The 18,049-nt window shown below is 35.9% G+C and overlaps 1 protein-coding gene across 11 annotated transcripts in view; it reads left to right on the forward strand.

Moving 5' to 3' along the window:
* The window catches only part of ARB2A (ARB2 cotranscriptional regulator A), a 363,769-nt gene that overhangs the window by 68,797 nt on the left and 276,923 nt on the right, over positions 1 to 18,049 (forward strand). For all 11 annotated transcript variants that reach the window (XM_084802553.1, XM_084802560.1, XM_084802551.1 and 8 more), the window contains one exon: positions 12,099 to 12,164. In XM_084802553.1, coding sequence (XP_084658679.1) covers positions 12,099 to 12,164 — 66 coding nt within the window. The remainder of the gene's footprint in view (positions 1 to 12,098; positions 12,165 to 18,049) is intronic.

Genomic DNA, 18,049 nt, shown 5'->3' on the forward strand with positions numbered 1-18,049 from the left:
GAAATAACATAATGTAGAACACAATGGGACAAAAACTTTAAAGTTCTAGAAGAAAATATCATTCTACAAATTTAAAATATTTGAGAGAAAAGAAAAAATAACTCTTTGAACATTTAAAAATCTGAATAATGGTACTGTCTTGTTATTTTGATGGTGGCAGTTAATAAAATAAAAGCCAGATTGTTTATATTAGTATTAGAGGTTATTAATATGGAGTATTACTCAATCATTATATCCTGATTAATAGGTTGAGTCTTCAGCAAGGCATAATAGTCCTAAATGTTCTGTCCCTTAATAACAGACCTGGAAATCACCGAGCAGATACAATACAAAACAAACTGGATTTATAGTATAAATAAGTACATGTAGAGTTGGACATTTCCAGACTGCCTTCAACAGTGCATCAACTAACTAGGAAAACATTTTGAAGATAGAGAAACTTAAAACAACACTATTGCCTAACATTTTCTAAGTTACATATATAGAAAACTATCCAATGCCATGCGAATACATGACTTTGTGGGCTGGTGGGATGGCTAAGAGATTAAAATGCCTGTTTTGGGGCCTGGAGACATGGCTTAGAGGTTAAGAGCACTGCCTGTTATTCCAACCGTCCCAAGATGAATTCCCAGTAACTATATGTTGGCTCATAAGCATCTATAATGTGATCTGATGCCCTCTTCTGGCATGCAGGCACACATTCAGTTAGAGCACTGTATACATAATAAACTAAAAATCTTAGAAAAAAGAAATAAAGCGCCTATTTCACAATTACGAAGATAAGTGTTCTGATTCCTAGCACCTACATAAATGGCAGGTGGGTGTGGCAGTCCATCTTCACTTCTGTCACTTGAAAAACAAAAACAAGGCGTCCCTAGAGCAAGCTGGCTCATCAGAGGAGCCTTAAGGCCAATTAAGAGACTGCTCCTTGGGGGCTGGGTGTGGAGGCGCACACCTTTAATCCCAGCACTGTGAGGCAGAGGCAGGCAGATTGTTGTGAGCTCAAGGCCAGCCTGGTCTACAAAGCGAGTCTAGGACATCCAAGGCTACACAGAGAAACCCTGTCTCAACAAACAAACAAACAAACAAACAAAACCAAAACAAGCAAGCAAACAATCAAACAAAATGTATATGGAAAGCAGCCAAGGATGTTAACTTCAGACCCCAAATGCCATGCACATATGCACACTTGCATGCATCCCCTAAACATATGCACAAGCCACAAACACATGCACATTAAGGGAGAAAAAGAAAGAATGCTATACATCCTTTCAGTTGTGCTTGTATACTCTATTTTAGGACATCAAACATGTCTCAAGTAAGTTATTAAAAAGTGTGCTCTCCATTCATATACAACCTTGCATTTCTGATAGATAAATCTAGTTGGAATATCCTAATTTATTCTTTAATTTAAAACCAAGCAACTAAAACTTAAATTACCTGTCAGTTAAATCTAACTGAAAATGAAAGTATATCTAATTTTGAGGTATGGCTAAAGTAGTGCTTACAGAATTCTTAAAATTTTATTTATTTATTTATTTTTATTTTTTACATATACATTTATATTATTACACATATGTACAGTAAACTACCCCTACAGGAAGACTCAATCAGGAATTGAAAATTAATATCATTAAATATTCATATTATAAAATTAGAAAGGTTTAAGGCCAATGGCCTAAGCTTTTTTATTAAGAAACTAAATAAATAAGAGCAAATTAAATTCAAAGTACATGATTAAAGAAATAATAAAATGAATAGAGAAGGCGCTGTTGGGGCTCTCTGGGTGCTGGCTGTGTAAGCATGAAGACATGTTTCTGAACGCAGAGCCCGTGGCGTGGAGAAGCCGAGAGGGGAGGATTCTGGGGACTTGCTGACCCCCCAGTCTAGCTGGGGCTGTAAGCTCCAGGGTCAGTCAGGGACTCGCTCAAAACATGAAGCAGGAAGTGATGAACTCTGGGCTAGACATGGTGTGTACCAACACACACACACTCATAGGCACAGGCACGTGCTTACACATGTGACTATATACATAGACCACACACATACAAAAAATGATAATAGAAGCAAATTTAATAGCAACGAAGAAAAATATTAGGCCAAAATAGTTGGTGTTATCAGCAAAATAAGTCACTAGCCAGAGTTCTCTGGGGCTGGAGGAAGATACAGAGAAAGTGAATATCGTGCATGCGTTAAGGGAATAGCAAATGGGTATTAGGTATAAACTTATGCCAATAAATTCAACAACTTAGATAAGCTGATATTATTGGCAAAAAACAAGCCATACAATCCAAATAAACATGAAATAAAACCTCAAATAATCTTATGTCTGCCAAAAGTCCTTACATATTCTTTCTAGTGGCAAACAGCAGGCCCAAGTGGCTTTAATGGTGAATTCTATGACACATTTGCAAAGGTCACACGGGAGAAACTATAGTCATGTTATTGCAAACTTAGGGCCCCTCCTTAAAAATTCATTTTACTATGGAATTTGATCAATACTTGAAAAGCTGTGTATAAGCAAGAAATCAAAATAAGCTCTTAAATATTTGTTTTACGTGTCTGAAAAGTCTTCCTTTTTTAGACAGGATGTTTGAAATTCTTTGGAGACATTTTGACATCATTTGACATCCATAGATCAATGGAGCAATTTCTAATTATGTTTACTAATCAAAGTTGTTAAACATATAATTACTGGATATATAATGTAATAATAAACAAATCATTTAATTCAGTTAAAAATTACCGAATAATTTTATTCAGAAAAATACTGAATAATAAGTTCAGAGGTTAGGCGTGGTGGCTCATGACTGTAATTCCAAGACTCAGGGAGGCAGAGGCTGGCAGATCTCTGAATTCAAGGTGAGCCTGTCTACAAATTAAGTCCAGGGCAGGCAAGGCTACACAAATAAATCCTGTCTCCAAAAACCAAAAAAATTTTAAAAAGTTAAAAAATATGTTCAGGGTGTGCTATTTACTTTTAGCATAAATTAAATGCAATAAATAGGTTGATGGACAACATTTTCATATGTGCATACATGAAGGGGTGATCATATTCGACCTTTATTACCTCTTCATATGAATTCTGCCCATGTCTTGTCTCTTTCTTCTGAAGGTGTCCATCTCCTGTTTATTTGGTAAGTTCTGAATGTCCATCTCTGTAGACTTCTGTTTTATATTAAGGACTTTTAAGCAGCAAATTCATAGAAAGCAGTAACAGCAACAGTGATGGCTATCACTGCATGGGCTCACTTTGTTCTAAAGAAGGCAATTAAGAGCTGTGTTTTCTAAAACTTAGTTTTGTATGCCGTTTGTTAAGATGTAGGTTTTATACACCCAAATATTTTTAGCGATGTAATACTTAATACACGATCCTGACATTTACAGAAGTCAAATGGTTTATTCTCAAAACACAAGTTTTCATAATCCTCTCAAAGGAGTGTATTCTATGAACTTGAACAAAAACCTACATATTGCTAAAATGTTATCAAAAGACCTTTTAAAAAGTGCCAAGAATTGACAGTATATTTAGGTTTATTCTTAATAGCAGCAGCAGGAAGAGCACATTGTGAGCTAAATTGGTTAATTGAAGTTGGAACCAGTACTACCTTTATACATAGATTGTATACCAGGAGATAAATAAGAAGTGAATTAAGATAATCTTCAGAATCACTATGCTCCAGACATTTTTTGTGATAGAAAAGCACATAGATATATTATGTAGAACATAATCAAATTGTAACATAAAAGTAAAATTTTTAATTGTTATTGGACATTAGTTGAAGACAATATATATGAGTAATGCAATAGATTTTTCTTGTATAGAAATTTTAAATTTTAATATTGGAATAGTTTTAGAGTTCAGTATACCAGACACTTTGGCCAGTCAGTGATTTAACTTTGAGTGAAAAATTCCCAACATTTATTATACTGAAGGCATGTCTACTCAAAGCACTATAGATGACATTCAGAAGCAACTGTGTACACTGCCAGGCTTGCTCCAAGCCTAGCATATCAGAAGCTGGGCTTGATACTATCCCCAGCTAACTAAAAGAATGATTCTAAATTGGGAGGCACCAAACAGCGTTTTTTTTTCCAAATAGAGAGCTTGTATGGAACTTTTTTTCTGATAACATTTTAATGAAAATTTAATGGCCAGGCTGTCTTTAATCCTAGCACTTGGAAGGCAGAGACAAGAGGATCTCTGAGTTTGAGGCCAGCCTGTCTACAGAGCAAGTTCTAAGACAGCCAGGGGTAGACAGAGAAATCTTGTCTTGAAAAACAAAACAATACAAAATATTAGTCCTCATTTATTAAAAATATTTTATAAATTTATTCATATTACATCTCAATTGTTATCCCATCCCTTGTATCCTCCCATTCCTCCCTCTCTCCCACTTTCACGCTACTCCCCTCCCCTATGACTGTTCCTGAGGGGGATTTCCTCCCCCTGTATATGCTCATAGGGTATCAAGTCTCTTCTTGGTAGCCTGCTATCCTTCCTCTGAGTGCCACCAGGTCTCCCCATCCAGGGGACGTGGTCAAATATGGGGCACCAGAGTTCGCATGAAAGTCAGACTCCACTCTTCACTCAGCGGTGGAGAATGTCCTGTCCATTGGCTAGATCTGGGTAGGGGTTTAAAGTTTACTGCATGTATTGTTCTCTTTTATTTTCAATCATTTCATTTTAACTTTTTCCCACTCATTTCTGACTTCTAAAGTTAGTTTTAAAAAGTATTTTTATTCCATGTGTGTAAGTTTTACATTTAAATGTCTGTATATACACTGCATGTATGCCTGGTGCTCACAGAGGTCAGAAGGGGACATTTATCACCTGCTGCTGGAGTTAGAGATAGTTGTGAGCTGCCATGAGTGTGCTGAGACCAAACGTCAGGTCCTCGGCAAGAGCAGCAAGTGCTTTTAACTGCGGAGCTATCTCTTCAGCCCAAAAGTGATTTTGGATTCTTTGCATTTTTGACTTGCAATATGATGTAGTATACTTTGAATACACCCTCCTGCCTCTGTGGAAACAACATTCAGTGAACAGTGACCCAAAGGTGCCCATGTTGCTTGCTGTGGTGTGAATACCTTTTTGTTTCAGACTCCTGCATCTATGTCTGCTTATAGCATTCTCAAAACCAGTGGCATATATTGTGGCCATAACTTTGAGAAATAGGAGAGGAATGAACTTTTTTTATGACTTGTATTACTCCTTGTGATATTTCAAATAAAGATATTGATACCATTAAAAAATCTATAGGTTTTCTCTTTGGTTTCTTTGTCCAAGAAAAATACAAGTTCAGAAGAACTTCTTTCTTTAGAGGCATTCATTTGACAAATGGTTGAATAGAGCTTCAACAGCCACCAGAATCCAATTTCTGTAATTGAATTGGATCTGTGCTACCTATTTCTTGAGAAAAAAATTAATAACTCTTTTACTTTCTGTTGAGTTAGAAATATTAATGAAATACTGTATTTTTCTTGTTTCTCTGATTTGAAGTATAACTTTTATAGAAATAAGGTTCAATTTTATTTCATCACTTTAATTTATTTTTTTTATCTTTTAAAATATATGCTCCTCCAGCTGGGGTTGTATGTACTGCAGTGACAAAAATGGCTATTGAATTATAAGGCCCTGGAATCAATCTTCAGCACCAAACAAACATACAAACAAAATTGAAAAGTACACTTTTCTTTCAATGCATACTTGTTTGAAGTAAAATTAAGAATACACATTCATAGCTTAAAAATTACCATAACAAAACGGGACATCAGTATTACCATCCCCAAAACTTCAGGGTGTTAGAAATGGGGCAACAAAGATTGAGGAAAACGATACTGTGTTCTGAACATGACAAGGCTATCACACTCATAAACTAAAAAGTGCACGCCGCCACTGATGAGGGAGGGCTCATGAGGCCCCATCAGTTCCCCAGGGGCCTCTATTGGTTGTCAAGGATGGAGGAGTCTTTTCTCCAGTGGGATGGTCACTGGTAAATGGCCTGTGTGCCCTGCTCATGCATGTGGCCTCAGTTAGCTTAATGATGCACAAAGACAGGATAGTAGAAGCAGGCTTGTTGGGAAGAAGAAGGGCTTCCACAGGAGTGGGACAAGGAAGGATGAAATGACCGAAATATATTACGTAAATCCAAGAAATTGTCAGAGAATAAAAACCATTACCACAAGAGAACAGTAATAGCTTCTTTTTGTAGGCCAGCTTGTGACTACATTTTACTATTTTCATTAAGCTTCCTAATTTGAGTTGTAGATTCTCATAAAATTGTATGAAATATGTTGGAATTTTGTAGAGCGCAGACCTTCATTTTCTCACTCTAAAGCTACACCTTACAGATTTATAGTACAATATCCCATTCGTCATAGTGAAACGTGCATGGTTAAGATAGAGACTGATGCCATTACTGCGATTCTCTCACCTCGTTCCTTTATCATGGCACATTACTTCCTGTTCCCTTTAGGTGTGATGTCACTGATCTTCCATCCAGCTCATTGCTGTTATTGTCTCATGTATGTTATATGAAGTTATAAAATGTCTAATCTCTTAGATTAACCGCTGTTACCCAACACCATTCTTTGTAGATTTATTAAGCTGACCGCATGGAGTAATATTTATTTCTTTTTATTACTGAGCATTAATACATGATATGGATTCATTATAGTTTTACCATTTGCCAGTTGAAAATATTCCAAGTGGACACTACTATATTAAAGTTGCTACAAAACTTTATGTGCGGCTTATATCTGGATAAATGTATATTCCTCTAGAATAAATTCTCATGTGTATAACTTCCAGGTTGTATAGTAAAAGCATTTATTTATTTTGTGACATGCCTTTCTTATTTTGTTCTTTTATTAAAAGTGTTTTAAATGTTTAGTTCTTACATAGTTTTTTCCATGTTAGCTAATGGGCCCGAGTACATGGCTATGAAATGCCTTTCAGAGAAAATATACTTGTTAGATAAGTTCTATCTTTTCATAGTTGAGGGAAAAAAAGGCTAGCTAAACTTGCCCATTGTAAGCCCTTGCTTAAAGGGTTGAATTCTCATCAGGGAATGTTTCTTACCTGATACATTCTGTGTCTTCTAAAGGACTTTTTACAGCATCTTCTCATGCCTTGTAGCTTTCATGGGTGGCTATCAAAAGTTTCAGTTCCTACTACTGTCTTTATATAGGAGTAAGTTTCACAAATGGCTCCACGGGGGAACTGGAAGCGTTATGCTGAGAATTTAAAGCAACTATATGAATAATCATATGGATATATAATATATAATCACATATAAGATATATACTCATATATATAACCACACACATATAGTCATCATGAGATATTCCACTTAACATGACCTAATATATAATCATATACGTATATTAAATATAATCAATATGATTATATAGAGTAGTACATTGGTTCATGTTAAGTGGAATATCTCAATATGACTGTGTGGTTATATATAATATATGAGTATATATTTTATATGTGATTATATATAATATATATGATTATTCATATAGTTGTTTTAATTTCCCAGCCTAATGATTCCAATCTTCCATATAGATCCATTTTTGAAGCTTACCTTGTCTGTCTGTCTGTCTCTCTCTCTCTCTCTGTCTCTCTCTCTCTCTGTGTGTCTCTGTGTATGTGTGTGTGAATAATTAAATATATTATCTAAAATATCTAAAATAATTTAAAGCACATTCATGATAAGAACCTCTTGATAATTTGGGGATAGAGTGGAATGTCCTCAGTTTAATAAAGAATATCTCCCAAAAATATACAGCTGACATCACACAGGTCAGAAAATGTGTTTTCACCCAAGCTCAGAAGCAAAGGAAGGTGCTTTTTTTTTTTTTTTTTTAAATCACCATAGTGTTAGAAGTTGTAGTTAATGCAGAAAGAGAGGAAAGGCAAATAACAGTGCAGGACATGAAAGAAGAAGTAAAGCTGAAACTTTATGGCCTTCTCGAGGAAAATAGGCTCACTACATGCACCGCTCTTGGAATTGATAACAATTATAAAAGTTTTACAGAAAACAAGATTAGTATTTTTTAAGCAATAACTCTTCATAAACCAGAACTTAACAGATAGGTTTTGAAAACACAATGCCATTATAACAACCTTCAAAATAAAGTACTACAATGTAGGTTTAATAAAATAGAAACAACTATGAGAAAAATTATAAAACCCTGTTGAAATAAAAGATAATTGAATCAGAGGTAGGTCATTTTAGTGGATAGGTTTGCAATCCTAGTCATAGTATACGGGCTGTGCCCCAGCATTTGGGGCAATGGCTATGTGAGAGATCTCTGTAGAGTCTTACAAACTTTGCTCTGAACTGAAGGGAACAAAGAGGTGCTGGGTATTTTCTGGGAAGCATAAGATTTCTTTCTTTAAATGGTGTGGGTATTCTGGTGTAGCTATAATACACTGCTTATCAAGTGGCCAAACAACTCATGTCTGCACACCAGGTTCACTCAAGTGTGTTTCACCAGCATTTTCTAACCCTTGATTTCACTTTGAGGTTTTACTGTGGTATTCAGGAGCTCAGGGTAAGTCTCAAACTTGGACTCTTTTCTGAGGGTATAATGAGCTACCACCCCAGCCATTTGGCACATCACCCATGTTATTTTAGAAAAAAAAAATGCCTTTCAGGGGAATGAGATTATTTTACTTTAGCAGTTTTCTATGTTACAAAGTTTAATTACAAGTTTAAATGAACAGAAGTAAATTTGTACCCATATGGCATTAAAGTATGTTAACTTTAGGGGAGAGGAATAGTATGAATAATGCTTTGAGATGTTTTTCTGTGCCAAAAACAAAAGCATAATATTTTAAAATTGTCTTTGCACAGAAATGTACCTGTCTAAGTAAAGAATAATATGTTTTATGCTGTTTGTTTTTCTTGGCTCATGGTCAGTTCCAAAAGTAGAATGGAATTGTAGCCAAGTAATAGTTTTAAAAGTATCCGAGCTATTAGGCAGTTAGTCTGTTGTGAGGTTCCTACATGCCCATTGATGTGATTAAACATAAGCATATTGCACTCCAGAACCGTGTAGTCATCCTGACGCTCATGACAGCTGGTGCATTAGTTCATGTTCAGTGGAATATCTCTTTAAACTATTCTTGGCATTTCCTAGGTTAGATGAATTATGAATTTGATTATTAAAATTAACCTCTTATGTTCATCTGGTATGTGTTTCACAGCCAATGTCCTTTTGTATTGAGTTTGTCTGTGCTCTGAAAAAAATATTTTATTCAGGTAGATATTAAATGCAAAATATATTTTGCATAAGATGTCATTTTCAGTATATGTAGTTTGTTTTTACATACAAATATTTTACAAATATATTTTATATGAGCCAGAACAAAGACTGCTACACTGTGTTTGTACATCTTTGCTGTCTTCTTTGACTCTTTACAGTTAAGAATTTATCTATGGGGTGCTGGAATGATGGCTCAGTGGTTAAGCACACTCACAGCTTTTCAGGGGTTCTGAGTTCAACATCAGTCACCTACTGTCAGCTCATGACTGTCTGTTGCTATCTTCTGGTATGCAGATGTACATGCAGAAAAATATCTTCCCTACATATGTGTGTGTGTATGTGTGTGTCTGTGTGTGTACACAAATAAATCTTAAAAATTGAATAAAAAAGAATTTATATACAGAGAACTTAAAATTTACGTTAAATTCTGTTATTGCCCAGAGACATGAATAATAGTTCATTTTGACGTATCCGCCAATTGGTCTGTACTGATCCTTCCATATATCACTATTCCAATACTATAGGTTTTAAGAGCATTTTGTTAAGTTAAAGGAGAAAGATTATAAAGATAACATAAAAACACCGTATTTGGCTGTTTTTTCACAGGCAGAAGGGTTTTTCTTTACACTGTTCCACTCTTCTTCATGAATCCATCAGTTGTCTTTCTGAGGTTTACAGAATCATGCACAAGTTGTCCTTGAGCCTCTTTTTGATTTGAGGCTATCTCAGTGCATCCTCTTTCCTCCTGCAGCAATCTTTTTTAAATTTCTCTGTGGACATTTGTGAATTCTTTGATCAAATTAACAGTATTTTGATACTATGCATTGTGAAGTTGAGTTTACATAGAAGTCTGGAGGTTAATTTATTTGAAATGAGCATGCAAGTATTTAAGGTTACTTTAACATATTAATAAAAGTACTCTTAAGTCACTGACTATAAATTGATTTAAAATGTTTTATTTTGCTTACTTCTATAGATGAAGTTATCTGAGGTAGAGGATAATTGAATATTTAGATTATTAAATCCTGAAATAAGAATTCATGTATTTTAAGGACTTTGACCTCCTTTTTGTAGATAGGAATAACATTTCCAGGCATTATTGCTGATGGATCTTGAAGGATGGAAAACTAGGTTCTGAACATGTTTGCAAATATTAGATACCCAAACCTAAGCTTAAAATAAATTTTGGTCTAGGAAGTGTAAGGAGTCTATTTTGTGAAAATACTGCGCTTATATTGTAGTATTGCAGAAGTTTCTGAAACATTTTATTGAATACAGAATAGTTAATTGAACCCTCAGCTGATTGTTGGATTGTTGGGAAAGGCATTCAGTGTTCACCATATACTTGCTGTCCAGTTACTGGAATATTTGGCTTGCTGCTCTGTTCCTGCTACAGTTAACTGAGACACAAGCAGTGTTTGTGTGGAGGGGGCCAGCTCGGGGGCTGGGGGTCCTGCCACAATGGAATTCAGTGGAGGTTCACGTCTTCTGTAGCGTCACACTTCTCAGATAACTTGTATTTAGTGATGTTAGTAGTAGAAAGTTTCTTTTTTTCAAAAAGAGGATACTGACAACTGGAAAGTAAAAACACCTAGCAGATCCTGTGGGTTCTCAGAAGCTCAAGGTAAAAGGCTTAATAAAAGGTCATGTACTTTGTGAAGTAAATTACCCTTGAATTTTGTTACATTGAATTGTCTTTTTAGAACAGATGTTTGTCTGGTTTGTTTGTTTGTTTGCATTGTCCAAGTGTCGTTTGCTTAATGTAAAGATTAGTGAGGCAGGAACATAAGACTGTAGAGAAGTATTTTTCTTTTATCAACTTAAAGGGATATATATTTTAACAGTAGAAATCTGTGCCAATGGAAGAGATTAAGTAAATGATCTTTACATTTTTTGATTTAGCGTGTGTGAGTGTGTATGAGCACGCATGCATGAGTACTGGTTCCCGTGGAGCTTGGAAGATGGTGTCGGAAGCTCTAGATATAAGTGAGTGTATACCATTTGACTATCTGCTTCTGCGTTAACTTACTCATTATGATCATTTCTAGTTCAATCCATTTGTCTACAAATTTCAGGAATTCTTTGTTTTTAATAGCTGAGTTTCCATAGTGTAAATGTACCACAGTTTCTTTATCCGTACTTATACTGAGGGACACTTAGGCTGTTTCCATGTTATGGCTATTATGAATAAGGCCACTATGAACATGGTTGAGCATATGTCCTTGTTGTGTGCTGGTGCTTCTTCTGGGTATATTCCAAGGAGTGGAATAGCTGGGTCTTGAGGAAGCCCTATTCCCAGTTTTCTGAGATAGCACCAGATAGATTTCCAAAGTGGTTGTACTAGTTTGCATTCCCACCAGCAATGAAGGAGTGTTCTTCTTTCTCCACATCCTCGTAAGCGTGTGGTGTCACTTGAATTTTTGATCTTAGCCATTCTAGTGGGTGTAAGATGGAATCTCAGAGTTTTTTTTATTTGCATTTCCTTGATGACTAAGCACGTTGAGCATTTCTTTAAGTGTTTCGCAGCCATTCGACATTCCTCTGTTGAGAATTCTCTGTTTAGTTCTGAGCCCCATTTCTCAATTGGGTTATTTGGTTTGATGGTGTTTAATTTCTTGAGTTCTTTATGTATTTTGGATATTAGACCTTTGTCAGATGTAAGTAGCCATCCATATAGCAGCAGAAGATAAAGCATTGCACTATGTAATGAGAACCTCTGAGTGATACCAGAATGTTTGAAGGAGAATAATTTATCAAAAGAAATCTATCTTGATAGTGGATGATATTGGGTCTTAATATTTTATTTCTTTTCTCCTTAGATCATCACAAAATATGTTTATGAGCTCCTGGAAAAGGACTGTAATTTGAAAAAAATCACTATTCCAGTAAGTCCAGTTTTAAAAATCATTTATTCTAAATAAAATATTTTATTTCATGTATAGTGACTTTCAATTCAGGAGAAAAATTTATTGTGAGTTAGCTATGCTAAATTAAAAAATAAAGGTGCTACTGTGTTGATACTAATAATCCAATACATGTACATATCCTAAGTCTCCTGTAATAATTCTTCCAAAGTAAGACTCTCAGTATAAAAGATGAACAGTGCTGATGGCCAGCATGTTAAGGTGATGAGAGAAAGGTGTTTCTTTTCTCTTACCTCACCTAGTTTTTTGGTTCATATAAACCAAGGGACAGAGGGAAAGACTTCCTATTGGGACTCTAGATGAGAGAAGCAAGGGAGAATGGGGAAATAGAAGGATCCAGAGGGTCCTAGAAACCTATGAGTAATAGCCATTCACTAACTCTTTAAGTATTGTTGGATTCTTTGAAGCAAGTTTTCTTTCTAAAAATTTTTATTTAATGTTTATTTGAGTGAGTGTATTGGCTACATGTATTCATGTACCACGTGCATTCCTGGAGCCCACACAGGCCAGAATAGGACATCAGAGTCCTGGAACCGGAGTTACAGACAGGTGTAAGTGGCCGTGCGTGGGTGCTGGCGATTGAATTTAGTCCTCTGTAACATGAGCCAGTGCTGCTCTTACCACTGAGCTGTCTCTGTAGCTCTTTATTTCTACACAAAATATTTTTTCTTCTACACATTACCAAAGTCATTTCTGTTCTTTTTAATATTGCTTTTTTTTAAAAAATCAGAAGACTGCTTGGAAATTTTGTATACTTTTGGAATTTTGGAATTAAAAAGTTTAGGGTTTATTCTTAGACTCAAATTCTAAACAAAATGTCTGTCATTTTTTTTTTTTTAGTTTATAATCTAATTACAACATTGCTCCTTTCCCTTTTCTTCCTCCAAATATTCTCATATCCACAACCCCTTTTGTCTTTTATATTTATGGCCTTTTTTTTCTAATTGTTATTGCATGCATATTTGCATACTTAATTTATATAGTGAAAAGCTAAGCCTTTAAAATAAATACATAGTAATCTTTTATGTAAATTTTTGGCTAAATTAGATGATTTTTGCTCCTCGTGACAACTTTTTCTTTTATTATTTGAGTTCAGATGACAATGAAATTGATTTACTTAATACATAAAACCTTGCATGTAGATAGTTTTTGTGAATGTTTACATCAGATTTTAAATATCTTTATTGAGGAGTTTGAAGATATCTTAATCTTTTGATTCTCACCTTTGAGTGCATAGCTCTAGTAAAAATTATTTATTTAGTCTTCTATAGGTAATCTAGTAATAGATACTGTTATTCCTTCCTTGATTCATTCAGTTCAATAAGTGCTTATTGAAGTCAGCTCTTTAAGTTCTAGATACCCTTAGTACTTGCAATGGACCAATGAGGAAAATGTTGTTGCATGCCACAGATAGGTCATACCTTGCTCTAGTTTGAAACATAACTTCTTTCAGGAAAGTACAAAAGCCTAAATTTTAACATCATTTTGGCAATCGGTATGATTGTCCTTTGGGGAGTCAAAATTATACAGAATTTCTTATTCTGTAAAAACTGTATATTGAAGCTGGTTGTTATGGCACATGTGGGTAGATGCCAGCAGATCTGTGTGAGTTCAAGGACAGCATGGTCTTCGTATCAATTTCCAGGCCAGCTGAGGCTACAAAGTGAGACACTGTCTCAAAGTAAGAAAGCAAACAAACTGTATAAATTTGTTCTTCCTGGAATTAAAAGTAAACATGTATCACTTTATTCAGTTTCTAAAGAAGGACATTTAAAGAGTTTTAGGCTATAAGTGAGTATATACCGTTTGTCTCTTTTTGCTTCTGGGTGAACTCACTCATTATGATAATTTCTAGGTCAATCCATTTGTCCACAAATTTCAGGAATTCCTCGTTTTTAATAGCTGAGTAATACTCCATAGTGTAAATGTACCATAGTTTCTTAGTCCATTCTTCTACTGAGGGACATTTAGGCTGTTTCCATGTTCTGGCTATTGTGTATAAAGCAGCTATGAACATGGTTGAGCATATGTCCCTGTTGTGTGTTAGGGCATTTTCTGGGTATATTCCAAGGAGTGGGATAGCTGGGTCTTGAGGAAGCCCTATTCCCATTTTTCTGAGAAAACGCCAGATAGCTTTCCAAAGTGGTTGTACTAGTTTGCATTCCCACCAGCAGTGAAGGAGTGTTCCTCTCTCTCCACATCCTCGCCAACATGTGGTGTCATTTGAGTTTTTGATCTTAGCCATATATATACTCACTTATATCAAAACACTAGTCCAAGGGATACGTCCCATGAAAAACCTTACTTACCAAGAAAGTGGGTCAGAGGAGAGGACATCCTATTGAGTCTTTAGGCGAGAGTAGCATGGAAGAATGGGGAAATAATAGGACCCACAGGGTCCTGGAAACCTACAAGAAGAACTTTATGACAGGCAGATCTGGGTCCTGGGGTCCTCCTCAAACTAAGGCACCAGCCAAGGAGAAATAGGCAGTAAACTTCGAACCCCTACCAAGACCTAGCCGACGAACACGATATTCTCCACTGTTGAGTGGAGAGTGAGATCTGATTCTCACGTGAACTCTGGTGCCCCTTTTTTTACCATGTCCCCTGGATGGGGAGGCCTGGTGGCACTCAGAAGAAGGATAGCAAGTTACCAAGAAGAGACTCGATAATCTTAGAGCATACATAGGGGGAAGAAGTCTCCCTCAATCACAGACATAGGGGAGGGGAGAAGGGGGGAAGTGGGAGGGAGGGAGGAATGGGAGGAAACAGGGGAAGGGCTAACAATCAAGATGTAATATGAATAAATTAATTTAAAAAAAATCAAAAAAAAAAAGAGTTTTAGGCTCTTAATAACATTCATATTTCACCTTTCCACTATAAAATCCTGGCTTGTTGGGAACCTTGAAACATTCTTTGAGGTCTAAACTTAGAGCACAAATCATAATTGGTTATATTGATAGTGTTTTTGGAAGGGCTTTTAAAATTATCAATATAGAAAACCTGAAATTAGAAGGAGAACTTTGCTTTATAAATTAGATAGTTCTCACTTTAAATATAATGTACAAATTAAATAAGTTTAGAGAGTGATTCATGATACATGAGACAAGAAATAAACACTGTGTTTGTTTTTGCTTAATAACTTTTCCCTTACTTTGTAAGTTTAAATAATGCTCTTTCATCCATGATTACCTTACATAATGTGGAAGTTAGTTTTCAATAACTATTCCTTTTCTCTTGAGTTCTCTTAAGTACAAATTAACAGCCAGAGTGTTTAAAAGAATGCTCAATTCTACTGAAAGAATATTGCCAAGCTATGCTAATAAGCTAAGTTTTAGTTACATAGTTTAAGTAGAGGGGCCCGCCCCTATTTTTTTAATGTGGCAGCATTTTGGAAAACATGTTGGTGTCACAATCATATTCATGTTCTGCACAGTCACAGGGACGTAAGCACAGAGTGTTCTCAACCACAGCATCTTCTGTGCATGAAACATGTTATAGCTGTGAATTAGATTAATAACTTCTCTGTAAAGTTTCATTTTAGCTCATTACATACATCTCATCTAAGAGAAACATCACTATTTGTAGACTCACAAGTATTCCACAATGAACTGCTAAGTACTGAAAATTATTTTGTGTCGCCTCACTTGATCTGGGGGTGGAAACTGAATTGTGTTAGTATGGCCTTTGTGCTATCTCTTTAAAAGGCTTAGCTCAACTGCTCGCTAGTGTTTACAGATAAATAGCCTTGTTTATTATTTCCAAACTTTTTTGAGGTAGTGAGGAGAAACTATTGTACTCATATAGATATTTTGCTGTATAAATCTAGCATTAACTTACACAGAGCAAATTGTGTTTATCATATTCACAGTCAGTTTTCCATTTCACTGTGGTCAGTACTACCCAGTGGATTATACACGTGTCATTCTTCCCATTTAATTATTACTATTTCCATATGCATTGCTGGTCTTCATTGCTGTCTTTCCTTGTATACTCTGAATTTCACATATTTTTCAGTCAGATTTTACAATTGCTCAATTAAAGTATATTCATGGCTCCCTTCATCTTTAGTCTCATAAAAATTCTCAAGTAGCATTATAGTATTTTTTTTTGAAAATAATTATCCTTCTCGTTTTAAAGAGATTTTTCTTGAATTCCAAGGAATAATTTTCCATCGCTTAAAATGTTGGCTGTGTTACCCATGCATACCATATTGGAGCCAGGGGATTAAGAGTTCAGTTTTGTCCTGTATTTTGTGGTAAGCTTGAGGCCAGCCTAGCTACACATGACCCTAACTCAGACAAACAGAACAGACAAACAGAACACTTGTACTGTTTGGGAACTTGACCTAATAAAATGGACTTCTCTGTGAACATCACCTGTCGGTGCACAGCTGAAGACAGTGGCTGCCTCTCTCCATAATCTACCAGTACTAAATAGGTGTATAGGTAGGGGTAGGGCCCCATGAGCCTCTGTCCCCAGACATATGATTGACTGACATGGCCAGGCTTGTATAGGCTCAGAGGAGAACCTTAGCTGTTGTGGGATTCTGATTGTGATGGCTGTGTCATTCCTGGAAGATAGCCTTTTTTTTCTATCTTCTGGTTTTTACATTTCTTCCATTTCCTCTTCTGCAATGTTCCCTGAAATGTAGCTAGAGTCGTGCAAATGCTCCATTTCGGACATCAGTCAGGTGCCACTATTTCTCAAACCCAGGACAGCTATGAATTTATGCATGCACTGCCATTCATTGCAAAGAGAAGCTTCTCTGATTAAGGGTGAGGATAGTATTTGGGAATATAAGTATTAGAAGACAGTATGAGGCCATGTCAGTGTAGGCACACAATAGTTTAAAAAAAAATATCTATCAAGCATGAATTTACTTCTGTGAAGGAGACTCTAAATCCAAGCATAGACTGGTTGGTTATTCCAATAACAGTGGTGCCACTGTAGCGCCAGTAGGCACATCTTGCCTAGCAGGTTAGCACTGCAGTTCATAGGGCCCATATGTGATTAAGATGGTGGATGCCATTTCATACCCAGGAGCTAGCATGGTGCCTTTCAGATTCTGAAAGCTGGCCAGCAGGGAAGAAGCTTCTAACTCAGTTCTTCCTTGACTGACCTATATTTTGTAACGAATGTTGTGTCATGTCTTCAGCAATAGGGAATTATTAACTGGTTTCAGTTGGTAATTAAAAGGAATAAATGGCAGAAGCATATATTGTTTTCAGGGTTTCTGAGGGCTTCTCTGACTAATAATTTACAAGAAGATATTTTATATCTGGCACTGGAAATTTTGTTTAATAACCGTGGGGTTTTGTGACCAGCATTATCTAGTGATGCAGAGCATCTCCCTTCCAGTTTTTTTTTTAAATCTTATAAGTTTTTATACACCAATTAAAACTTCTGTATGGGCTTTCATATACTTTTCACTTTGTTTAATCGTTCCCACTACCCCATCATCTCCTGAGTCTTCCAGCCCACCCTTGCTTAAATATTTCTACCCCTGGGATTCTCTCTCTACTTTTCTATTCCTTATGTTTTATAGTCCACTCCTCCCTTGAAGAATCACCTAGCCTAGTGACTCCATTCTTGTTTTCTTGCTTCTACAAGTACTCCAAGTTAAACACATAAATCTAAAAATTGAAAGCTAGGATCCCCACATGAGAGAGAACATGTGATATTGGTCTTTCTGTGCCTGGGTTATCCTTTATCCATACATACACATGCACATGCATGCACATACACATGCATGAACGCACAAATGCACGCAGAGTATTTGTTGTCGTTTGCTTTAAAAAAAAGATTAATTTATTTATTATATATACAGTGTTCTGCCTACATGT

The sequence above is a fragment of the Acomys minous genome, assembly GCF_964271855.1.
Source record: "Acomys minous genome assembly, chromosome: 11".
NCBI lineage: Eukaryota > Metazoa > Chordata > Mammalia > Rodentia > Muridae > Acomys > Acomys minous.